Source organism: Simochromis diagramma, unplaced genomic scaffold (assembly GCF_900408965.1).
Source record: "Simochromis diagramma unplaced genomic scaffold, fSimDia1.1 OVJJ01000685.1, whole genome shotgun sequence".
Classification (NCBI taxonomy): domain Eukaryota; kingdom Metazoa; phylum Chordata; class Actinopteri; order Cichliformes; family Cichlidae; genus Simochromis; species Simochromis diagramma.
The window spans coordinates 6020531-6047815 of NW_024387477.1; the positions used below are offsets into that span (position 1 = coordinate 6020531).

Here is a 27285-nt window from a genome sequence, read left to right on the forward strand (position 1 = left end):
CTAACAAATGTATGTTTTTTTAACCTTTTATTTACAGAGGATTTGTATGTCTGGCTTAACATGTAACCCTTTATATTGACAAGTCCTGCAATTTAAAGCACATATTGATATGACAACCATTATGATTCCAAGACATAATATATTGACTTTAACTTGATAAAATCTTCAGTACACACAAACAAACACACACACACACACACACACACACACACACCCACACAAACAAACGTGTACACTCTGTCAGTTTCTAACAGATAGTTTACTGGAATGATTTCACAAGCAATCATAAAGATACAATGTAAAAAACTCTTACTTCAAGAAACGTTCAAATTAAACTTCCAAAGAAATGCAAAAAGAAAAATAGAATTCCACAAACAGGCATTGTCGACACTTAGGAGGATATTATTGTATTCATATCTGCTTGCAACCGGTCATATTTATTTTTTACCACTCCCAATGTCTCATTGGAAGATGATGAACATCTATTGCACATTTCTAAATACAGATACACACAAGTACAAAGTCACAAGCCCTGGTTCTGGTCTCATTTCATTGGGAGGGAATCAAGGAAATGAGACCGTGAGGACAAATCCTACATCTCAATAAATACCTACACCCAACACATTACATTAAGAACATGACATTTACAATATATAATAATAAAAGATTTGTCTTGAAGGAAGAACATTTTTCAGTGGGAATGCTTGTCTTTTTTATTGTTTTTTTCTTTTTTTTTTGCAACAGGAATATAATTGTAATAGTTTCAGCATTTGTCCTTTTTATTATTAGAAATATTATTGTGCTGCTGGTTGGACGGTGGCTTCGACTGATGCTCTTATGCTTCTGGCTCGTAGTCCTGGCTCTCCTGGGGAAAAGAAGAGCAAGTTTTTTATGAGGATGGCCAGTAAAATTTGCAGCACACAGAAGCTCTAAAGGTAAATCTACATCTAAAATAATATTCAGCTTTAATGTGATTTAGCAGAATATATGATACAGAGTTTATTAGTCTCAGCAGACTATGACTATGACTATGACAGACTATGATGTCACTTTGTTGAAGCTGAGCTCATCTGTTCCTTCAGTGCTTCTCTCAAGCCTGCAGAGGGCAGCACAACACTGCACTTACATCGAGGAAGTGCATCGTGAGCACACTCTCCATATCCTTGCAAGCCTGCACACGCCTCCACCACACATGATCATAAAAAAATAAATAAATAACACAGCCTCCAACAGTCTTATGTCATCTAATGTATTCACAAAGCCTTGAGTGATACTGGATGACACAGATTTTTTTTCAGATCCTCACAGTGATGGCTTCGTTCACTCTGCAGCACTCAGACTCCATATTTACAGCAATGCAGGGAGACCCTGACATTACCCACAATGCATGAAGGCAGAGAGCGTCATCACCACACCCATTCAGACCGAGCTTGCACACCGCTGGTGTAGCAAAAGATGGGGGAGGGGAAAGAGACACGGAGGAGTAGGAGGACAAGGATGATACACATCCGTGGAGAAATTCACTTTGAATTTGGATCTCAGGGAACGCCTCGGGTTTACTCCTTTTCCCAACTAGTGCAAGACTCCACTGATGCAAAGGACTATTAAAGTAAACGCACAGAATATATTATTATTGGAAATCACATAAAATCTCAAAATAAGTCTTATTTCACCCGCTTCAGAAAATGTATATATTCAGTGGCAATAACACAGGATCAGTGCTCTCATACTAGCACGATCAGCCCTTTGACATTATGTACACTGTATGATATTTTTATATGCTACCATCGCTATTTAAAATCTGTACTCAAAGCCATCAGTTCTGCACAGTTTGTCTCGCCCCTGACAGCCAAATTCCAAAAATAACCATCTGTGTCAGATTCACATACCTCCTTCGTGCACACGGACGCACACCCAACGCTCAGTGAAAGTAGGTGGTGCTATATTCACTGTACTAGCTGCGTGGCAATTGGCTTGTTAAGTCCTCCGTTATCATTTCCACAGAAAGGAAAAATTGCCTCAGCGTGAGCTGTAGTGTTTGTGTGGGACACAAGTGGAGGGCAAAAGTGGAGTGCCATTGAAATCCAATACAGCTAAAATGTGTATCCATGCAGAGCTCGTGAATACTGATGAACCTCAATCTACAGTAAGTGAATGGACTCATCTCTGCCTGATGTCCACTACTCCACAGTTTTTTTTAAAGGGTTTTACACAAAAATGATCGGCAATGTAATTATAGTCCAATTCAAAAGCTGATTCTTGTGATACTTTGATGACAGAGCAGAGCCATGTGTGCACTTTGCGTATTGTAGGCTGATTACCTGCTGGGACTCATCATATGTCTCCCCTTCTGGCTCCAGCATTGCCTCTCCTTGGCCCTCCATGGCCTCCTGCCCATACTCCTCAGGCTAGAAAATGAGACAAACATAAAGAGATACAGAGAAGGAAAGATTTACAGAAACAGAAGCAATCATACAGATATGTCGTCATTTATACACTGTCAACCTATTTGTTTTACCATCTGGGAATTCTCAATGACATTTCTTAATGCTCTTTCAAGGCACAGTTAAACTGGTAATAATTAAATCATAAAACGTACTGCAAGTATAGCCGTACAGTACCATTTTTTCTCAATTTTGGTTGTCTGTTCTGCAAAAGACAAGGTTGAGAAAACTACATTTCTTGGTTTGTCCAATTTCTCAACTCTCTGAGGAGTCTAGAAATCACTTCTGAACAATTAGACAACCTTGTGGGATTTCAGCTAACTGAAGAGCTCTATGGGTGACACAATTGCTCTGCCTGACTCACTACTTTGAAACTTTTTAATGGACTGCAATAGAGTTCTCTTTAGATATTTTGTCCCCTACAGATTGACAGAATCCCATAAAAAACATCAATCTGAGTCATATGCTGTGCATATATATGAGTTTGTGGCATGATTCTGACTGTAGCTTTTTGGCCATACAGAGCTGTCAGTATGGATTTAAAGTCCTGGTCTTGTTGCAAGTCTATTGCAGACACTGAGCTGTGGGACTGGAGTGTGAGGAAAAGGCTGGCACAGTGTGCAGATAGAAAAGTCCATTAATCTGTCAGTACTTCCTTCTTACGGAACCACCCCGCAGCAGCTTGCACAAACAAAACTGTCTCTTTCTTCCACTTAAAAGTGAATTTCAAAAAAGAATTACTTTCTAAAACAGCCCTTCTCGATGGTGGGTAGTAGTAAACTCATCACTCAAACAGGAACAAAACAGGAGAAAAATATCAAATTTGATGGGGACTATTTTCAGCAGTGGGGAACACACACCTGAGCGATACTTGTTTGTAAGATCAGATCATTGCTGCTTTGCTTTACCAGCAATAAGAAAAGAAATCTGTATAACACAGGTGTAACACTATGGTTTGTGTGGACATACGACATGTGATGAGTGCTTCTGAGAGCTTTCTTAAACAGATAAAGGTCCACTGAAACAAAGCTAGTGGGTCAGCACCACCCATTCATTTTTAAACCCAGCACTAATCAAGTCAATTAGGTCAGGAAAGAACAGCCTGTAATCCTGTGTGCTGTATCAGGCTTGTTATTGCTGTATGCCCACCAACACGATTAGCATGGTCGAGGTTGCACAATGGGAAAACTATCGCTAGGACAGCCCTAATCAGATGGATCATTGCCTGAGAAAAAATGAACATGAAATAGACTGTTTGCATCTGTATTTCTGATTGGTCACGAATTTTAATTCAGTCAAGGATAAGACAAGGCAAGGCTTTTATAAAATGTTATAAAATGTGACACCTGAATGGGTTGTGCAAGGGAAATTTTGTGATTAGAGGCCAACACAGCTAAAACTGAACTCAAAAAGTAGCTGTGTGCATTTGATCACAGTGTCAACAGTTTAGCAGTCTGTTGTGAGGGTGCTGAAATGAGGAGCTTTATCACTCAGATAACGCCTTTGAGAAGCCTATTAGAGCAGGCTGTCAGATTTACTAGATTAGCGAGTCAGTGGAGAGGGTCCAGCTCTGAGTGATGAAGGCTTAGGACCGGATGAGGACCTCACTGTGTCACTGACAGTCTGACAGAGATAGACAAAATGTCAACATACTGACAGCACATCTCCAGGTCATTAAAAGGGAAGGAAAACAATACAAAAAAGAAGCATCTTAACACAGCATGTGCCACTCAGATGTCCAAACTTTGCTATAAGCAAGTTTCACCACTGCTGTGTCAAGTCAGCTTGATTTTGTGCCTTTCCTTGCATAATAATATCAGAGTGCCTAAAAAAAATGATAAAAGCAGGGGATAGAAGGGGTGACACTGAGGTCAATGGGCAAGAGCATTCGGTGATGTTAGTGGGGGTAGGGCATTAATGGAAAAGCAGTGTTTGCTTTAAGAGAGGTGATAGTCCCACAGAGAGATTGTTTCTGTCATAAGACACCTGAGCAGTGATCTGCATCCTTAATGATCATTGAATGCAGCGCTGTGTGCAGAGCAGACTGCAGAAATCCTCTTCAATGAAATGAGTATATAGCAACAAAGCCCAAGTCTATTTCAGTAATCTCCAGTTTTTTTCTTTTATAATAACTGTATAAAAGCAATTGCCAGTGTAGTATTCATCCTCAGCAGATGGAAAACTATTCCTCTAAACCAAAGACACGAGCAAACTCGTGCAGACAGGAAACATAAATTTAGTACAGTGCATGCTTTTGCTGACAGCGGCAGAATGAAACAGTCCAAATGCACACTAGTAATTCTGTTTTGAAGTGACATGCAGATTCATCAGATTTGACCCTGCTGTCTAAATCTGGCTCTGCTGTCATCATGATCCTATCCAGGCTTTTATGAGTGCAACTTGGCGCAAGTTGCCAGCTCTAATTGAGGCATACGTTTGGAACAGATTTTTGTTTTCCACTTGTTTTCCGGCACATGTGCAGACCTAAATAAAGCCGGTCACTTATAAGAGTAAGTTGCTGCATTGTTAGCGCACACTGGGTAGTTTGTCATAATATGAATATCTTTAAGAGTGCACCCCACTAGTAATGCACGTTCAGTTTGATTTACTCATTGAATGCCAAACAACCTGTAAAAACTGTACAGAATTCCTTCTAAAGATATCAAATCTCAGCTTGTGCTCAAAGGTCAAATTTCCATAAAAAGCCAGTTTTTCAAAGCAAAGTTAAGTTGGCAGACATACATGGATAAGAGAATGCATCATAGGAAAATTGAGGCTTCCGTACTTTTGGACACTAGAATGATGTCTTCTGCTTTTATTTTCCTTTTTAAGTCCAAGTCTCTTAAGTCCACCAATATTGTAGAAATGAACTGCTGTATTGCAACAATAAAGCTTGATAAAAAATAACATAAAAAGTAAGGTATATCATAAATAAATGTTTTAAGTGTATCCTATTAATCTTATAATGGATGCCTTCTAAATGCAAATGTTATTTTCTTTTTTTTTATTTTATGCTTTATTTTGCAGGAATTATGGAAGCTGAAGTTTTTTTTTGTTTTAATGAAAAAAAAATCAATTTTTTTTTTTAAAGACTTATGACATTCATATAATAGTTTAAAATTTTTTTTCCAGCACTCGTTGTAATGCAATACTGATCCCACATAAGGCAACAATGCTGTACTCCTAATTCAAGTTCACAGGTAATTTGTTTCCTGTGTGTTTAAACACTATGCAGTGCTGCTATTCTGCCTCACTGCAGGCAACAAAGCAACGTGTTACACTGTAAGGACGTGCAGCACATACGTTCATGTCAGCTGGGAACTCGTCCTTCTTCACCAAGCCGGTAGCAGCGACGATGTTCCCGACAGCTCCGGTGGTCTTTTCAGCCACTGGAGACACACACACAAACACACACAGTGAGAGAGAGAGACAAATGCAGATAGATTAAAAAGATGCATGACTGTGGTCCTCCATTGCTTCTTATGTCACTACTGGACATAACAACCACTTACACATGACAAATTAGCTGTTTTCCAGTTATCAGTAGTATTTTACTACTGTAATGAAACCAGGCTTCGAACTCCAGTTAACAGAAATTTACAGAGGTAACGAGCAGATGGGAAACTCACCTGTGCCCACGCTGTCTTTGGCCTTGCTACCTGAATTGAGAAAAAGCAAACTGTAGTCAGAAAAGGCACAGATTCTTTTACAAATAATTAACTATTTGAAATTTGGAGATTAGTTTTCTTCGTGTGAATGTGTGTGTGCGCATGCGTGTGTAGGTGCTATAACATTACACTTCTCTGATGCTAATGACAAAAGCAATGCAACAAATGGCTTTAAATGAAATCATCAAAATGATTGTCAAGTCTGAATCTGACTGCCCTTATTATTTGTTAAAATTTGTCATTTTTAAGCGATGTACTTTTCTTTACTACTGAAAAGTTTAAAAAAAACAAACAACAACAACAACAACAACAACAACAACAAAACAAAAACAAAAACGAAGAGGGCAACGTCTCTGCAACTAGGTAAGCTCAGTGTTTGCCCAGTGATTGCATTGATTTTTTTTTCTTTTTGCATTTGGCAAAATAAAAAAAAAAACTGGTGACCAACTGTTAAACTGTGGTTGTGTGAAAACCCTTAACTTTTGATAACATAGCGATTGCACAGATCAGCTGGTGGTAAACAACCTCCCTCCAAACAGTTGTGGTGTGACTCAGATTGGCTGCAATCACTCTCAGACAGATTGGCAATTGTTTGCAAATTATTTTTATCTATTTAATAAAAGCAGGCAGATAAGCAACATGCTGCAATCAGTCTGCACTGATGAGCGCAACTCATCTGCAACACATCTCTTTTCAGTAGGGCACTCAACCCAGCTGACCGTACTCTGTATATATTCCTATACAGAAGCAATCATTTGTATCATTTTGCAATTAAATCATGGTTCTACAGCAATTACATCACTATTTGTGGAAGATTCTGAGTCTCTGTGTTTGTACATGGCAACAGAGGTGTGATTTTTGATTGTTTATTTGATTTAATTGTCATATTATAACAAATAAATTGCAAACAGTTGCTAACTTGACCACATTTGCAAACTAGCAGCACACTGACTCCATCCTGTTCCCTTTTTATTGCATCTTGATGCACCAAGATCCCTTTGAAGACAGCAACTGACTGCAGCTGGTCGTCGACGCAACTGTTGCAAAGGCAATGAGATCACAGGTTCACTGCACATGCTTGCACTAATTTGGTCACACTGCAGTCTCCAGCCACTGTTTTCCTACTGTGACTGTAGCATTATCCACCTGATGGCACAGTTCCTAATATACTGTTGCTCCAGTGCTATATGTCGACATGACAAAAAGCTGCAGTAAGTTCCAGAGTCCAGAAAACCTCTTGTGATAAACTGAAATTGAATTAACATGATTACATTTGGACCATCACCGCCAACCAATTACTTTTCATAAATACTGTAATATCATTTTTGTTTATCTTTCACTGTTTGCCTCAGGTCCTGGAGAACAGTGGTGGCTACAGTAGTCGGGTTTCTTGGTTTATTGTAAGGACTTATTAAGCCACAACCAAGCCACTGTTCAGTCCTCTGATCCATATTCTTTGGCAGTTGTCATCCATCTACACGCTGTACTCCATCATGCTATTGGGGCAATCTACTGCAGGCCCCATCCAGTCCTGATCACTCAAGCCCTGTCATCCTCTTTATTGTGCAACAGTCAGTGGACTTATTGGTCCCCGAGGGCCTTTAAAAACCAACAAAAAAAGAGCAGAAATAATGAAGTACAGAAGCCACTCTTCAAAAGGCGAGCCTCAAAGCAAAGCATACAGTACATCTGAGTGATGCCTCCATTTAAGTTTGGCTTTGGTAAATTGCAGCCATTGCGCAATGGAGCACAAATGGAAGATAGCTGCAGGTGTGATTGCCAAATGATATTAGAATTATTATTCTTCACAAACTGACTTTGGATATTTTTAGACTACGGATTCAACAAAACATCTGCAACATTTTCCATCATCAGAAAAAAAGGGTTGATAATGATTTCTTGTAGTGTTTAAGTAAAAAAAAGAAAAGAAGGATGGAACAAATTAGCACTAATGAAATGATATAGTTGAAACCGATTACAGATAAACGCTATTTTTTTGAACTGCAAATGTTAGCAAAAGCGATAACTGTGTAAACTAAATTTCCATATGGTCGGACTGATGCTGTGTGACTGCAAGGGTCTGCAAAATAAAAACAGTTTTTAATGTGATGCTGTAAAAAAATACTAATTTGTCATAAAAAAATAGGAAACAGATGCTTTATGAATAGCATCCTATACTATAGGGGTTTCTCTTTCCCACCTCTGCTTGCCTCTCTCAGCCTGACTGCTCAGTTCAGGTGGTTGGGTGGTTTGCAGCTGCAGCAGCAGTAGCAGCTGTCAAAAGGTGGGCCACAGTCCTATTAGATCACTCTTACCCCTCCTCCATGAGGGACTGTCAAGCATATCACATACAGCTTTCTAGGGCACCACCATATTCAACAGCAGCATGTAGAACCACAGAGACACCACAGAAGTGAGCCTTTCCTGCCATTGCGTTAACAAGGACATGATGAAATTGGTTCTGCACATGTTTTGACTACAGTCTGATACGTTTGGTGGTGCTGATCAGTGACAGGGACACTATGCTAAATGTGTAAGATAATGAGATTCCACCGAAATGCGAACACATTTGACAACCTGTGCTGGATGTGTGCTCGATGTTGTAACCCATCATATTGTTGCGGAATCAATTATACAAGCTGGTGACTGTAAAACAAGCAGGAGGCCTGTCACTGGAAATTTGGCTCCTCTCACAACAACTCAGCAGCTGACAAAATAAATTCCAAGCAGGCCTGCTCCGGGTCTCCTGAGTCACACTGATCTCCCGACTAATACGTAAGTAACTATTTGTCATCACAAACAAGACGGGGAAAGTTGCAAATGAAGACTGTTGAAGTGCACCTGATAAATCAATTTGTCGATCAATGGAAACTCATCAGCAACTCTTTTGATTAACAGCGCGAGTCACTTGTGGCATCCTCTACCAGTCGTGAGGATTTGCTGCTCTTCTCATCTTATGTATTCACACAGAGAACACGTTCTGGGTTTTGGTATGTTGATTAAAAGAAAGCAGCCAATCTGAAGACACCAATGTAAATTTTAGAATAAAAGAGCATGGAAACTGTACAACTCAAATGAGTAAAATAAGAACAACTGCTGAAAATGTGACTTTTGATTAATTTTTTTGAGACATTAAACCATCAGATAATCAGCAAAAATGCTGGGATATTAAATCTTAACTGACACCAGTACATAATGAATTACACTGATTACTTGAGTAATTTATTAGCACTACCTTTACAGCATAACAGAAAATGATTTAAATGTTTTAAATGTTGAGAAATACCGTATTATCATCCTCCATTGCTACATCTATTTAATTAATGATTGAAACCAAGTGATATAGATTGGGTTAATGATGCAAGCTGCATATCTGACAACTACACTTTAAATCAGCAGACAGATTTGCTCGTTAGTTGCAGGCTGTCAATGACAAGTTAGCCAGCACTGAAAAGCACAAAAAGCAGGCCTGCTCCTCCTAGGGTCTGTTTGTCCCTAGGAGGAGACTGCTGACACTGTTTTACAATCTGCTGCTATCCAATCCACAGGCATGTTGCAGGAGCTGCTCCCACCATCAGCTGCCCCACCCCCACTCCTATTTCCATCTCCTTCCCATAACCTAGACAGGCCACAAGGACACCCAGATTCCTTGTATCACACACTTCTACGTCACAACGAAATACTTTGAAACAGAGTTCACTACTATTATTCTGCTGAAATTGAGAGTCAGGGCTGGATTACTCATTTTTGATACGCTGTGGTATTTTACACCAAATCGGCTTGCAACATTAGAACAAAAATATTGATCAGCTCAGAGGCTGGCTGGTTCATTATACTGCCGCCACTCAAGTGAACGACACTGGATTTATCAAAGGAAGGCACTCGGATGCACTTTCTGCACACAATGAGCTATGAATAGCTGTAATATTGTCCCCTAACTGTGAACTGAGAACAAACAAAGACAAACATATATAGGCGAACAATGCGTTCAGCCTCCTGCTTGTTTGTTTCCTGTTTGAGAGATTTACACAGCTAGTAAGAAGAGCTACTGTATAATTCAAGCATTTGTTTCAGGATGTATACTGCACGATCTAAGTCATAAAATATTCCTTGAGCTTTTCTACAGCTGCTCCTGCATGTAGCGGGACGATAACAGGCGTGTGTACAATTTGCATGCAAATAATCTGCAAGCATACATTTGTGATCATCTTACCTACAAACATGACTCCTTCCTTTGTCTTTTCAGCAGCAACTGCAACTCCTTCCTTGGTCTTCTCTGCAGCCACAGCCATCCCCTCTTTCGCTTTAGACAAACCCTTCATAAACACATCCATCTTGGCCAAGCTACTGTGGAGAGAAGCACCATTAGCTGATGTCAGTCAATATGCAGCCTTTGTCTTATTTATATACATTTAAAGCCTCATTATTAATACGGGAGGGTAATTATTTTATTCCCATCCATTTTTTATGAACCTTTATATATTCCAGTCTAATATTAGAGCATACATTATGAGAAGAGAAGGCAGCACCGCCTCCTGTGGTGGATCGTGACAGCCACACTCCAGCCATCAGGCTGTAGTAAAAACCTTCTGTTCACTCATGCATTCAACCCCATTTTTCTCCCCCTCACACCCTCCTCGATGCATGAAATATTCAGAGGTAAAAATATTTCAATGAAATGGTTAACCCAGCAGGCAACTCATTAATTATTGCTCGTCTGTAACGCTACTCTTAGTGGCAGAAAGATGACAGGATGACTGCGCCAGGCCCCCTTTTTTAAAGGACTGCACGGCGTATTACGATATTTCCAAGAGCTACATGGCGTTGCTGGGGGAAGGGAAACGCGGTGTAAGCTAGGATTTCTGCACGAATAACGGTTTTAGCGACGAATTGTGTGGTGTGGAAGCGATACGAGGCTGCCCGATTACACGCGGGGGGCACATCGCGATGAAGCAGACTAACAGCTGGTATTCTTCATTCTGGCATTACACACGTCCCTCCGAGTCCCATCCTGGATGCTGCAGGTCAAGGATGCAACAATGATTAAAATATGCACCAGTTCACGTCGACCGATTCCCACGTTCACATTCCGCCCCTGGCTTTTGTGTCTTTTGTACGTGCATTATCTTCCACGTACAAACAAACAGTACACAGAAAAAAAAATATCACGATCATTACTAGTATTATTTTTTTTTAATGCATTTAATAGTATTTCAAGCACGGTGCAAACATTCCAGTGACGACGCTCACATACATGGCTCTCAAACGGAGGTGACCTCTATATGTTCAGGAATAATAATAATAATACTGGATTAAACAGTAGAAAAACGTGTTCTTACCTATTTACAAATAGCCTTCGACTTGTCCCCTTCTGATACAGTCGAGTCAAACTACCGTCTAAATGGGAGATATCTTCAAATGATCACTAGGTGGGCCTTCCTCGGGCAGATCTCCACCAACAGGGACGGCCCCCTTCACAGTGCGGCTGAGACGATCACGCCCCCCCACACCCCCTCCCCCTCTCCTCTCTCCACCATTGCCTATTGATCCCCTCATGTGTCACAGCAAGGAAAAAAGGGCCACTCCACGTCACCTCGCCCACTTTTTTTTTTTGCAATAGTTACACCATGTGTCATTAGGACAATAAATACATGAAAATCTACGTTTCTTCTCTGGACATACTACATACTCTGCTGAGCATATCTATCTATCTATCTATCTATCTATCTATCTATCTATCTATCTATCTATCTATCTATCTATCACTTTCTGTTTGTGAACTTTTATTAAATGAAAAACTGCTAGAACTCAGTTTTTCTATAGCTGGTCTCCATTTTTGATTTAACTGCTGGAACATCTCACCTTCCACTTATCCAAGGGCCATTCTGACTTGTATTAATACCAGTTAACAATCGCCAGAATATGTTTTTAATCCCCTATAAATTACACATCTTTAACATAAAGAACAAGACAATATGATGCAAATTTCAGTGGATTAAATAATAACATGGCTAATCAAATACAATTTGAATATTAAAAATTAGTTATATGTAAAAAAAAAACACCAAAACTTTTGCTTATCTGTTGTTTTTTTCTATATGTTAAGCAGAGGCACCATTGTCTTGTATATTTTGGAAGCAATTAACCTGCAAATTTAAGAATCTGCCATAATCTTACCGGAAAATGGTAGGTTTGACCCATTTTAATATATGAGCTTTATATATAATATGTCGAAATATTTTTATGCAATGTGCATGCCTTTGTACTCTTATTTGTACTGTTTAAACTATAACATGTACCCGAAGTGTTTTATTTGCTGTACTGCACACCACAGTCTGGCATATAACCATTTAAAATGCCTTAAGTGACAAATGTAACCACATATTGTGCTTTATGGATTTCTGCAACTTCAGCTGTAACTGTTTTCTGCATTCAGCTCACTTACAGTAATCTCAGATTATCTCAGATAGATAAGACTAGACTCTTGTCTGTAATCTAACCATTTCTTTGGCATATTGGCATGCTATGTGAAACACGAGTGTGATATCAGGGTGATACCACTTTGTGCGAGAGGTAGGGGTGGACTGATTCATGGTGATGCTTAATGAGATCGTGCCCTATTTACCAGAAACATAAAGAATAAAGTTAATGATATTCTCAGAAGTAAAACATTTTTTATGTAGAACTAATTACTGTGAAAAGTAACTCAACAGGACGACTATCACGCGTGTCTTAGTATAACAGTTTTTTTTTCCATTTAATTCAATTATTTTTTATTTTATCATGGATGTTCGGATTTTATGACTACAGCAAAAGATTCTCAGCCAATCAGAGTCACGATGACCTCAGATGGACTCGTGATTTTCCTCGAGCAGTATATTATATTTAGGCACTTCACAGGCACAATTTAGGGGGGAAGGGGTTAAACACCACCCCTCCCCTTTTACCCCCCTTTCTGACGTATTTGCGCTGACGCGATTCATGTTGTAATGGGAGAAAGATTGCGAAATCCTCCTCCCCCCTTCTTCATCCCGAGAACCCCCCCCCCACCCCCATTCTGAGGAAATCCCACATAGCCGCATCTCTTTGAATCGTCCAGCTCTCTCACGTTTGTTCTCGGCTGTGGCTTCTGTGAGAAGGTGACCCATAAAGAGCCCGCAACGCATAATCAAACAGTAAGGTTATCTCCTCCCACAACTTACGAACTACACCATTTAATGTGCGATCTACTCCTCAGTTTTAAAAAACAAACAAATAAATAAAATCCTATCCTTATGTTCAAGAGTCACGGGACGGTGCTGTCCGTGGTGCTGAAGGGAATCTCTGTCCATGGTGCTGAGCTGCTTCAGTCAGTATTGACACAGCCCCGGAGGACGTGGTGCAACATAAAAGAGGATATAAATCCCCTTCCAATCATCCACAAACACACTTTTTACATACAGTTAGCCCAGATGTCTTTTTCTCCATTTTGCTTTCAGCCTCAGAGGCTGAGCAGAGGAACTCACATGTTGGTTTCAGCACATGGCTGTTTGTAAATGTAAGCCACAGCTGCCCTCTTGTGGTCTTAAGGACATTTTCAGCAGCAAACATCTAGGCTGTAGGAATAATTAGCATGTACATTTAAAATAAAAGTATGTAAGCAAGTTACATTCAGCATTAACAGTTTGTTACAGATCACTGGAAGGCAGCTTTTAAAAAATTGTTCTGGTAAAATAGATGTCACTCTGTGGTGTGTAAAAATAAAAGCTTAGATTTTGCAGTTCATGTCCAAATATACACAACAATAAATAAATAAATAAATAAATAAATAAATAAATAAATAAATCCAGTTCTTTCAGGTAAATCAAACCAAAGAATTAAGGTGGCTTTTTTTTTTTTACACTAAGTGTTTATAACAAGTGAACATGTTGTTTTCATAATACAGTTTATGCAGTTACATCTGTTTCTATGGCTTTCTACTGGCTTCATGCATCACAGCCACTGGACACAGCTGAGCCCCAAACACAGAGAGCAGCACAACTTGAGATTCATCTCTTCAAAGAGAAGACGGTCTTGTTGGCGTTGGCAGATCTGAGGCAAGGCTCCTTTTTTAAAGTCCCTGAAGGCTTTATAAAAGTTACCAAATCAACTGACACAGTCAATAAAATGCACAGAGAGGATTTAAGTCAGGTCATATGGCTGATACATGTTTCTTATAACAATGGAGGTGATCATTACTAACTATGTATGTCAGTACTGATCATTTAGTGATTCATATACACTCATATACCTTCTAAAATGACTCATCATCAATCTAACATGTTTGGTTCATGGGTATTAGCATCCAGCAACTGTTATTTCATGCTGACTTGACAGATTTGGTCTGTTGTTGCAATAATTAATTATTTTTAAATACAAAAGCTAATCAGTGCCGCTTGAGCTGTGATGCTAACAGATACAGTCAGACTGGGACTGCGAACAGATTTCACATCTGTGATCGTGGTGACTAATGACTGTAGGCGTTCTGTTAAAACGGATGCTGAGATTTAAGACCTGCCACTCAACCATACAGGAAAAGACACAGATGCCCCTGTCGTTTAAGCTCACAATAAGGTAGGCACAATGACATTAAGAACTTGTTAATTTCAGTTAATTTCTTTTTTTAAATTAAAATATTAACTTTTAGCATGTTTTTCTTCCACAATTTTTACTTGTTTTGGACTGATTTTCATCCCGAAAAGCCACCCCCCCCCCCCCCCCCCCCCACACACACACATGAAAAACCCCAATCAACCAAGCAAAAGACAAAACAAGACAAAACAATAGAACACATAAAAGAAAATAATTACCCGATGTAGGCGATGTAGGACCTTACCTGAGTTTTTCCGTGTTTTGATTACTTGATAGCAAAACTGATGCAACTTCCTAAATGACGAATGTATTATTAATATTAGATTTCTGCAAATTGAACCAATTAAAGACTGAGTGTGAGGGGTTGTACATCTGTGATCTGGAGTGAAACCTGAAGATCTGGGTTCCCTGGGAAGGTGTCTGTTTTGCTTTTTTGTTAATCCAGCTTTGCTCAGTTATCCCAGTAAACACATCACGGTTGGATATACCCCTGATTGGCTCCCCTCAGTGAAAACTTCTGAAAACCCTTCCAGTTAACAGCACTTTAATGAACAGCAGCATGTAAAGTCTCCTCTCGGTAGGTTTACCGTATTTAAATAGGAGGAGCTTGCTGTTTACTGCTAATAAGGGTCCAGTGTTCAGCTTTTGTGAACATGTTTTTTTCCAATCCATTTAACAAATGCCCCTTTACTACACCACATTACCTCGCACGACACTTTCAAGAAAACAGCTCTCATCCTTCGCTGCAGTTTATCTGAATTCAGAATCGTGGAAATTGAATAATATCTGCTCCTTTGCCTGTAAATGTTGCAGAAGACATGCTCACTGCTCGCAAAACATTGTGTTTGTACAGCTTTAGTGCCCACAAGTTTATGTGAATGAGTAGCAGGCCGTGTTTGAAGTAGACTGTGCAAGCTCTACAGACCCAGCAGGCCAAAAATAAAGGTGACTCACCATGCGTTATATCCTGCGAAATAAATTGTGACATAAAATGTTCTCTGTGTGCAGCTCCAAAATCGCTAGCACAGTCAGATTTCTCAGCCTCAGTGGGCAGCGGGCCTTTCAGCCCCCAGTGAACCCGGCTTCTTTACGACTCCAGCTCCTGCATGATGCTTTTCCTTTTACAGAGCCATTGAGTAGAGTCAGTCAGTCACGGCAAGCATTATATAATTCTAATCAATCTAAGTAATAAAATGTTGACATAGACTGAGGCCACCATGCAGTTGAAATTTACAGCTGTTTAGACTGCAAGTCATTTCCCTATGGCATGCGCCTACATGCTGCATCCGCCTTCTCAAGCTGAGTGAAAATAAAAGACTGCATGTGAAAGTCTTCAATTCTGAGTTTTACTCCTTCTTTGAAGCAGCTGTGAATGACTGTGTACATTTACCGCATTGGATATTTTGTAGTCTGCCACAAACTGTCAGTAAAAAAAAAGTAGGAGTGTTTGCTGTGGGTCTCTGAGTCAAGAAAAAAAAGCTTGATGTTTTTAAGAATGATGAATAAATCCACGAAGCAGAGTGGCAACACCTCTAGGTGGCAGCAGAGACTGTTTGTCTTCTCAAGGGCTGTGATTACTATTCCCGGCACTAACCAGGGAGCATATCAGCTCAGGACATGCATGAATCGATTCATTCTAATGTATATGCGCCGTTGCAAGGAATGAAATATTTCCTTGTATCTGCCACTCGTCCTCGGCAGCCAGGGTGCGCAGCTGTTAGATGTGGCAGCGATGCTGCTGACATCACCTTGAAAAGCCTTGGCTCTCGGTGTCTCACATCTGCATGTGTAAGAGCAGCAAGTTTAGCGTCAACATCCAAAATGGCACAAGATAAACTCTTGCCTCACAGTCAAGATGGACGGAAGGAGGAAAGCACATCCTTCGGCTCGAATGGCTTTGTTTATATCACACATAGTGTAACACTGCGGCGTGTTTAAAGCTCTTGGATAGGGTTTATGTTCTATTTGTTTTTATCACACAGGTTTGTGTTTGTTATACAAAAACTGTGCCAGTAATCACCTATAGCTGTCCATATATCTTAAGAATACACCCATGCTTTTGATAATGTGTGTTAATTTATGTAACATGATATATTTGTATTGACGAGCCCCCATTCACTATGTACATTACACACACGCTGCCTATAGTCGGCTGATTGAACTATCCTTTGGGTGTAATAGCAGGCGTGCTAAAATTAAAGGCATTATGCAAATTATACATACAAAGTGCTCAAAGCAATTCTCCATCTTCTTTATGCGTCCGGGCTCGATGAATCTGTGTGAGAGCACTTTCACCAATGATTGAACTCCATATACAGCATCTGAACGTAAGCCAAGCTATACAGATTAACAATGTGACATACTGGAAGCAATATTATGTCATAGCAATTTATTAAACTGTCTCCAGGCTGACCACATGAGCGGCAAAGGAGAACTTGTGTCTCGTGCGTGCCTTACTGCCTCCAGTAAGGAGTGAATTTTCCTCCTGACTGGAAAAACATTGCTCACTTTCCTTTTTTGACTTGTCAATTTTGGGCAGTTATATAAACCCATCACAGCTGGCTGGTTGCTTGCACAATTGCCTGCTATTAATTGTGATGCATAATTGCATTACATAATGTGTTATGCTGCCTTTTAAAAAGAGTCGAACAGCTGTGGCTATCGGCTGTCTCTGCTGTGCATAGAGTCAAGCTCTCTCCTTGAATACAGTCCCAGACAACAGTCTGATCGTAAATGGAAGCTGTCACAGGTCATTGTCAGTCTCAAACCATATCAATAGGTCTTTTGTAACTCCTACAGCACTTCAATATATTATGTCAATGAATTGTAAGATTTTGAGTCCGGGGAGATTTGATTCATTTACATTCTCTTATCAGACTGCCGCTAATTTAAACACAGCAGTCGTACAATGTCATCAGTGACAGACAGAGAAATCAATCTCTGTTATAGAAAGAGAGAGAGAGATGTGCAAGAGGGACAGTGAGCGGCGATCGACTCTGCCTGTAGGTTCCCCCAGCAGATGGTAGTGCAGCATCATGGAGGAGCTGCTCTCAGAACAGCATGAAAGTGGCGTAGGGAGATGAGCAGTCTGCAAATGAATGCTAAAGATTCTGAGGCATGGACATTAATGGGATAATAGGATCATGTCTTACCCACACACCCTGCAAGATGGCATATTTGTACAAAAATAGACAGACTCACGAGTGACAGCAGCGTATCTTTCAGTATCTCCCATATGGTGTACCCAAGGGGAAGATTAACCCTTACATATTGTTCAGGTCATATTTGACATGTTTTGATATTTGACGGCAGCAAAAATATCTTAAATCTCTTCTTTTGTTGGCTTTTTCCCAAAGTCCCTCAAATTTCACAAAAATGAAAAGAATTAAAGATTGTATACTTTTGTCTAGATGCTACAGATTTTTGTACACCGAGGCTGTTCTAGACTGAATTTCATCATTTGCATCTTTTGATATGGATTTTAAATCCACCAGTTTGAAGTCAAATAAAGGAAAATGGTGGTTTTATGGGTTTGTGTGTATTTTTTGTGAGACAGTGGTGGCAGAGGTCATGGGGAACCTTGACATAAGAAGTGTTTGTGTTCCCTCTGTGTTTGTCCAGGTTTTTGCAGAGAATGGCCTTTGTGGGGTCATGTGGTATCCCGAAAGAGACAGTAACACAGCTCAGGAGTGATCATTTATGGTGTACATGAGGAACAGAGGTCACACGGAGGTCAGTAGGTGACTCAACACAGACACAACATCTGTACCCGCAAGCACAAGCACCGACAATGTCGTTAAATAACCTAAAAATAAACAAATTTCATCCATCCATCCATCCATCCATCCATCCATCCATCCTTCCATCCTTCCATCCATCAAGGGAGACACTGAGTTGTTCCCAACCTAGCCAAGATATATAATGTCTCCAGCTTGCTCCATGTCTGCTCTGGTGTCTCCTGCCAGTAGGACATATTTGAAAACCTTAACCAAGGTGGGATCCAGTGTCCTGGTCAAAAGCCCGAACCACCTCAACCAGCTCCTTATAATGTGCAGGAGTAGAGTCCCATCTCTGAGATCCTCCTGAATGTCCATATCTTGCTTGTATTAACTTGTATTCACAAAACATATGAAGAAGAGAAGATTACTGGGCATGGTTACCCTGGTCAGGGTAACCGGGGTGCTCAAGGGACAGCACCTGGTGGCCATGCTTTAGCCAGTGGAGCTTGACTGGGCCCAACCATAAAAGCTACAAGATGGACCAACACTCCCAGGAGGAGTTGTAGTGGTTCTGTGCTTTTGTGGATCAGGAAGCTGAAGCCCTGTCGATCTGACATGGAAAAAAACCCCCCAAACAAACCAAATCCATTTATTCTGATGTAACTGAGATTTATTTTAAGCTAATTGAGATTAAACTCACTGAGCGCTAACTGAGATTAAAGCAGAGATCAAAAGAGGGGTTGTGCGGGTCATAAGATTATAAAACCACCTAAGCTGCCTTTTCAGTGAGTGAGAAAAATACATGCACAAGTCCCACACACGCATGCATGTGAACACACAGCCTTGTTTGCAATAAACAGATTCTTATGTTTTGTGTTTTACATGTTAGATATGAGAAGGGTTTTTTTTTAATCATACATCAGAGAGCATAGTGTTGATAACAGCTGTAATGTTTACACATGGTTACATAATGGATGCTAGAAGTTCCAGAATGTGATTTTCATTTTCATTTTCATGTAGTTAAATCAATGTGGCTGATATATTTTCATGTCTTAGACATAATGGGACATGATAGTGGGTGATAATAGATTTATTTGTGGCAAAAATTAATTTAGTGTCAACAGTATGTAAAGGTTAAAAGTGGAGCACAGGGTGTGTGTGTGTTGCTGCAGCTTTGTATCCGCTCACTTACGCAAATGAATCTCTGACTGAGTGCAAGAAAAATATTCAAACAGCAGATAAAATACTTGATTCGGCAGGAGCAGAAAGTAAACCCAAAACCAAACAAGGACCAGAGCAAATATCAAATATGCTCAGACGTGATGAGCCCCCCGCCCCCCCCCCCCCAAAAAAAATCTCCATAATGGCTTCATTTGCATAACAAAGAGTTTTTTTTTGTTGCAACTGCGACTTCTGTGTCATCAAACACTTTGCTTTGCTGGAGTATTGCTTGTGGTATTACAAGCATTATGTAGTCAAATATAAAGTAAGACTGAAGCGCATTACTATTTCCGAGTTGGCCTTTTCAAAATTGCCACACTGTAAGTGCATGCAGAAGTGAGATCAACCTGCCTGATTCATCTGAGATTCCGATTGTCTAGGCCCCTAAACACAAAGTCAAGTATTGTTTCTGCGCTGTATTGTATTCCATTTGGGAAATATCAAATAGGACCGGATAGATTCACCCTCTCATAGGTGCTTGAAGAAAGTGTGGTGAAGGAAGTTTATCACACTGTAGCAGAAGCACAAAAAAGAAAGAAAGGAAAAAAACTCGACTCAGAGCAAGGAGTGCTCGTACATGACAATGTGACATTTTCTGTGCTCCCCTCCACCCCACACATAAATGGAAATAAGATGTCAAGGTCTGTTGATGGAAGTTATCATTAAGGTGAAACATACCTTGCCCTGTATGTTCTGACACAATACAGAAACATCAGCCTTTAAGTTCTGAGGCATAACTGTGTCCTTTGAAGTCATGCAAAGTGGCTCTCATCAGATGAGAGCTCTGCAGACGGAGCCATAGAGCATATAAAAAAATGCTGTGATTGGAAACCTGGTAAGCTAATGAGTTTGCACTTCTATCTTCTCAATTTGTACAGGCTTTTGTGCCAAGGCCTTTGAGGCTTTTCTGTGCCAAGTCTTGTAATAGTGTTCTCATTGTTCGCCTGAGAATCTGACACTTTTTTCATGAAACTTAGGGGGAATCCATCTCTGAACTTTTTTTTTTCATTTCTTATGGGAAAGACAAGGAGACATTCTCTGTGAATTATGGATATTACTGCAGTGAAATTAAGATGACAAAGAAATGGCATGCAAAAAAAAGAATCTGTCTTCACGGCTCTAAAGAGTGGACACTTTGCAACTGCATCTGAGCTGCAATGCGGCATAACAAGTGACAAGTACCTCTTGTTAAAGACTAATAAAACCATATAGACATTTCACCTTTGTTCTCACTTTATGTTAGCCAGAGAGCCTGAAAACATACAGTCTTATACACAATAATTACCTATAACTATTAGTTATTAGTTTGCTCTAATATTGTGTATATCAATAACAAAATTATTGTCATAAAAGCTCTCCCTCGCTCCCTCCCTCCTCTCACGTTTTGGTCTCTTGGTGCCTTAGCAAACCACATAACTGCTGTATCTTCTAAATGAGCTACAAATTAGAAAGGGCTTTTACGCTTGGGAGTTGTTCAAAGTCTACGGAGGGCAGTGACCACAGTGCTTATCTGGGCTTAAGATGGGGGTTGTTGAGATTTGCTGGGAGCGGAACTAGAGGCTGGTTGAGTCTTCAGGCATGTCCAATCCTATCCATTCAACCATTAATGCCCAAGAGTAGACCGGAGGAAACATTACAGCCCTTAGATCCACTCTCAGGCAGATAGGCCAGGGTTCCTTCTCCTCCTCATGCTAACTGCTTCCTTTTCCCAGCTTTAGTAGTGAAAAAACACAGTGCAGAACATTTTTCATATCCTCTTTATACAGTAGATTCACTACAGGAATCTCCTGCACCCACAGAAATACAGATTTTTTTGATGAAATAAACAGCTGTTGGGGGGGCGTTAGATAAACACACAGTAGTTACTCAGCACTATGCACTTTGTTGTGAATGCAAATAAATGCTCATTCACAAATATAATATCCTACGGGTCAATCTACTGAAGAGAGCCACCCTCAAAAATCATTTAAAGTCATTTTGGGGAGAACTTATAACAAATATGTCCCGTAAAATATTATGATTTCTTCTGCACAGATCAGGCGCGCGATGGATTCATTCACACACAGAGACAAGCACACGCACGCACACACACATGGGTGGCGATTCTATGCAGCTCAAGGTTGTTGCGCTTATTGAATATATCAACTTAACCACTGATGTCATTGATCAAGAAGCCAATTCCAGTTCTATTATTGTGTTAGAGGGTAAAACAATTGCCAAACGACTTTGTAAGGTGCACTCACTTGGTAAACAGATCTCAGATCCATTAAAGCCTTGGAGATTATCAAGCCTTAGTCCAACAATTTGTGGGGACCGCTCTAAACACCTTAGTGCTGACCTTCCTCATCCAGTTGAAAGTCAGTGGGAAACGTGGCAAGGAGCCCGTCATAACCACAAGCACCTCCCTGCACTTTAATTACGCTGCATCTCAATGGATGGCCATTTCCTTGTCCTCTCGCCCCCCTTATATAACAATGTGTTCCTATCAATACCTCAGACCCACTTACCATATTTGCCATATAGGTTTAACAGCCCCCACGATACTGCTGGCCACAGTTAATCACAGTATACTTACTCCATGATAGATATACAAATATAGTACAGGAGGAATGCTGACCCACATCCACCCATCCACATTAAGGGGACGGCTGTGGAGCGTGTGAGCAGCTTCAAGTTCCTGGGAGTCCACATCTCCGAGGATCTCATCTGGACGACCAACTGCTCCAAGCTGGTCAAGAAGGCTCACCAGCGCCTCTTCTTCTTGAGGACTCTGAGGAAGAACCACCTGTCCTCAGACATCCTGGTGAACTTCTATCGTTGCACCATCGAGAGCATCCTGACCAACTGTATAACAGTCTGGTACGGGAACTGCTCTGCCTCGGACCGGAAGGCGTTGCAGAGGGTCGTGAAAACTGCCCAGCGCATCGCCGGAGCACCACTTCCTGCCATAAAAGACATCTACAGGAAGCGGTGTCTGAAAAGGGCTGGGAAAATCATCAAAGACCCCAGTCACCCATCACATGGACTCTTCACCCTCCTGCCCTCTGGGAGGCGCTACAGGAGCCTCCGGACTAAGACCACCAGGTACCGGAACAGCTTCTTCCCCACAGCTGTCAGACTCCTGAACTCTGCCTCCTGACATCTGACCCACGTTAACACATGGACTGAACATACACACACCCACAATGGACAACTGTACCCTCAAACACACAATAATAACATGGACTGAACCACCACTCACAACCACCAGCACTTTATATAGCCTCTGTAGAATTATCCACATATCTCACTTATCTTAACTGCACTACTGTATAGGTCTGTGTAAATAATCATTCTGTACATACGATAATTTTTAACCCTACAACTGTTTACAACTTGCACAGTTCCCATTTCTGTATAGCTGTATATCTCAGATTCTGTAAAGTTATTTATTTCATATTCTGTATAGTTTTTCATATTTATATCCTGTTCATAGCCTGTTCATAGCTTGTACTCACTACAGCCTGTACATACTTATAGTTATAGAATATTCACAACATACTTCATACCGTGTACATTATAACATTCCATAATAGACCCATTTCTGTAATATATTTACATATCTATATTATTGCTAATATTTATTGTAATATATCTATATCACTAAAGCACTTCTGGATGGATGCAAACTGCATTTCGTTGCCCTGTACCTGTGCATGTGCAATGACAATAAAGTTGAATTCTATTCTATTCTATTCTATATGGCATGGCATGAACTCCATCACATCGATATTGCTGCCAGGACATTGTGGTACCTGCCTCTCTGTGACCTCTGAGTGAGGAACGAGGATCCTTTCCATGCGCTTAATCATAATGCACAGTGCCTACTGCATTGATAGGTTAATGTACCCGAGAGGATCAATGCAGTCTCGAGGACGTCTAGTACAACAGACATTCAAAGGTTTGGCAAAGGCTTAACAATGAGCGCAGTCTGGCTATGTTAGGATCTAAATACAACTTAATTAAATGGAGTTGTGTGAGGTCTGGTGACTGGTGTGACGAGCTACTGTAGATAATTGGCAAGCATAGCAATTCCAGAGAATGCAAATTTGACCGGAAGCTCATTAAAATCATATAAACATTTTCTACATGTTTGTTTTGGAAACTCATTCTTCAGATCAGCTTCAGTTCAATACTTTGAACCCCCCCTCCCCCAAAAAACAGGCACAGTAATGAATGTTTGCAACCTTCGGGGACCGAAATAAGGTTTAACTCAAAGCTGTCTTGATGTGGATTTCTATCAGTTATATAATGTCACAGTGATATTCAGGATGTTTGAAGATATCTGGCAAGGCTGGCAAGAGATCAACAGCTGAAGCGTGTTTGTACTTGTAATCTCCATAAAACTTTATGCAAATCTCTTTGGAGAAAAAAGAGGCCTCACATGGAAAACTCAGCAATAATTGAAAAACAAGTCAGAAACAATTTTTTATCCCTCTCTGTCAAGATAATTCTTTCAGTTTGGTATTTAAAGGAAGGTTATGTGGACAGGAAACATGAAAAAGTCTTTCTTTAGAATTTTTCTTTTTAAATTTTGTGAAATGCTACCTAGGTTACTGTATCTTTGTCCTCTGAAGGGGAAAAAAGCATCCGCATGCATACAGAGGAAAACATTTGCTCCCAATGAATAAATAATGAAAGGAAATGAGGTGCTTGCATTAATTTGCAAAGCATAAAATGCGAAAATATTTCACACAGTTTTTAAGCCAAGGTTTTTGGGTGGGATCATTATCCTCGCAGCGGGGTGTTACAATATGCAGCCAAAAATAGCAGCACTTTGGAAACTTTAAAAATGCAGCGTACTTTGACATTAAATGAAATGGAAAGCATTCTACAACCTTTTTATTTTAAAAGGAGCAGTGCTGAATCCAAATGTAAACTAAGATGAATAGCTGAGTGTGCTTTGAGTTGAAGGATGCAGAATCTAAAGTGCGAGTAAAAAGGTTTTTGGAAATGTGCACATTTTATTTTTTCATCTGTCCTTCCAATATCCATTTTCTGAGTATTCATTCTCAAAAAATTTGAACTTCAAAGCTGCAACATCAAAACAACTTGCCTAATTTTGTGTAGGTGCCTCCTGTGTCACCAGAACTTGTCAGGGGGGCCTAGCAGCAGAGGGTTGGCAAGTGAATCTTATAGCTCGCAGGGTCAATGGAGTTTGTTCCTGCACATCTTTTTTGGCTGCACGACTGCATTGGAATCTAGGGGCGTTTGGAGGCACTGGGGTCTTTGTTGTGTTCCTCGAGCCACTGTTCAACAGTATGTTGGAGTGTTCTCGGCCTACAGCAATGTTCTTGTGGGTGGCTCATGTCAGTGTAACATCCACATAAATGCCGGGACCTGAGGCTTTCCCAGCAGAACACTAAAACTGTAACGAGATGACAGACGCTCTGCACTTCACCTGTCAGTGGTTTTAATGTTGTGGCTGATGGATGTAGAGCTGTTTGCCAACTTTGCTAAAAATTCACTGAGCAGATCTGCTTAAGACAATAGTGAGTCATTTTACAGAATATCACTGAGCATCTGCACACCAATTGTCTCTTTTATCGTCTAGAGTCTGGCATGCCATAGCAGAGCTTTACGGTCCAAGAACAGGAAAGCTGTTGTCTTTTCTTGATGCAAACTTGAAAACAGAGAGACTTGTGTGCCAGTGACTGGTCAGAGAGAGACGCAAAAATTCATCTTTGGTGCACAAGCACTATTCTAACCCACTGCAAAGACAGCAAATTATATCTTTTTGCCAAACAGCTCTGCTGGATAATAATTAAAATGTAGCTCTGGGCTTGTGTCTCAGCAGGGGTCCCCACCTATTGTGTGAGTGTAGAAATGCCCCCAGCAGACACAAGTTCAGCCACCTCCAATATTGGGTGATCTACAACCCGAACAATCAGCTCTTTCCTCTTTCTTTAGCTCTCAGAAGCGTGTTCCTTAGCACTGTCTGCTGAAGAAATCGTGATATGGAGGTAAAGATTTCCCTGGCAAGGATTTGAGAAAGCAGAATAAATAACAAGAGCAATGATCTGTCCCACATGGAAAATTATTTGTGACTATGAAGTATTACATCACTTAACGGTGAGACTCGGGGAAAAAAGAGGAAGACGAAAAAAAAAACACTTAATTAGCGCCTCCAGAGAGCAGAAACAGATCCAAGATTTCAAGGGTAACACTCAGCCAAAATCTCAGCCAATACATTATCTCTCACATTAGCTGGTACCCTGCTGCAGGAGAGCGCTCTTTTAGAGATATACAATATGGCAGGCCCTGACAAATAAATATGAGTCCTGGTCGTAAGCCTGAATATCTTCTGTGTTTAATTAACCAAGCTGTCATCAGGCTACTCATGCTCTACTTTTACCTGAGTCAGACTTGTATCATACCACCATTGCGTGTGGCTGCCTGCAGAATATATAACAGAACTCCAGAGAGAGAGAGAGCGCCTTTGTTTTTCTTTTCTCTTATTTTTAAGGCAGAAAAAAAAATACTACAACGTCTGCTGACCTTTTCGAAGAGGAACTAGATGTGTTTCACACTTGTTAAATACGGTTGAGCCACACAGCTCCTGGTTGGAGCCGAAGGTCTTAATTGGCATGTGATTGCCTGTCATGAGTCATCACGGGAAATGCTGGGTGTTTTTCAGTGTCACTGACTGTGTGCAAACACACGGATCCAACAGATGGCAACATTGTTCCTTCTTCACCAGAACAGGTTACTTGGCGATCTGCCAGTGAGGTAGGGGTGCATCGACGAACCCTCAAAAATAAAAACAGCCATCAAACGCAAGTGTGGGCGATGACGATGTGACTAATTGTTGCCATGGTGATCTGGTCTTTGAGATAACGTCTAACGGTAAGGGAAAAGGAGCGAGCTGTGTAGACGGCGGAGGAGAAAATGGGAATGAAAAAAGAAGGAGGAGATTAAGGAGCACTAATGTTGAGTGTGGGAAAAGTGAGAGGGGAGAAGTGACCTTATAATGTAAGGTCAGTTCAATGTCCCCCAGCCAATTCAGCGATGTAAATACCTTGCGGTTCATTTATTCAAGAACTGGTCTTCATCCTCAGAGACTATCATTTCTCATTTCGGACTTACTAGTGTTCCAAATGGATTTTAACTGTACCCGGTCGGTCACCACCGCCAAGGTTAATGTTAGCAAGGGTTTGTTTCTGTGAGCTCAGGAACACCAAAATGTGTCGCAAGTGGCATTTAAAGTTTACTTTATTTTTGTAAAATGCCTCTTCGGGTGCATCTAAATGATTATAGTCTCAGCTAATAACGGCCATGCATAGCAGTATAAGAAATGACCTGCTTTTGCATTTCTGTCAAAGAAAGAAAAAAGCAGGATGTATACCTGCAGTTGGAGGTGGAGCGTGCACTCATCCTTTCAATCACCTCCAGGATCCTTTCATCAGGCTGTGTCTATGAAGCAGCGTGCTGGCATTATGTGTGCTGTTTGCTCAAGCAGTGTTACCCCACAGCAAGTGCCGAGTCAGTGTCTGCTGTGTTAATGTTGTGCCAGCGAGAGACGCCTGGCCACGGACTGTTGCATCAGCCTTTCCTTTTGTTTAACAGGACAATGAACATGCTTTT

General features: G+C 40.6%; 1 protein-coding gene and 1 long non-coding RNA gene across 3 annotated transcripts; one reads left to right on the forward strand and one right to left on the reverse strand.

The window, feature by feature from the left end:
- Nucleotides 1-724: 724 nt before the first annotated feature.
- sncb (synuclein, beta) lies at nucleotides 725-11585 on the reverse strand. Of its 2 annotated transcripts, none has more exons than XM_040016084.1 (6): nucleotides 11452-11585; nucleotides 10326-10456; nucleotides 6074-6103; nucleotides 5748-5833; nucleotides 2322-2408; nucleotides 725-865 (listed from the first exon to the last, which is right to left on the reverse strand). In XM_040016084.1, the coding sequence occupies exons 2-6, from the start codon at nucleotides 10444-10446 to the stop codon at nucleotides 836-838; spliced, it is 354 nt and encodes a 117-aa protein (XP_039872018.1). In that variant the 5' UTR covers nucleotides 10447-10456; nucleotides 11452-11585; the 3' UTR covers nucleotides 725-835. The 2 variants fall into 2 exon arrangements, with proteins under 2 accessions (XP_039872018.1, XP_039872017.1); XM_040016083.1 differs by having other exon boundaries at nucleotides 10326-10459.
- On the forward strand, nucleotides 3111-22675 carry LOC120724113. Its single transcript, XR_005693856.1, has 3 exons — nucleotides 3111-3386; nucleotides 16022-16025; nucleotides 22665-22675. It is a non-coding gene; the product is annotated as an uncharacterized LOC120724113 (long non-coding RNA).
- The last annotated feature ends 4610 nt before the right edge of the window (nucleotides 22676-27285 follow it).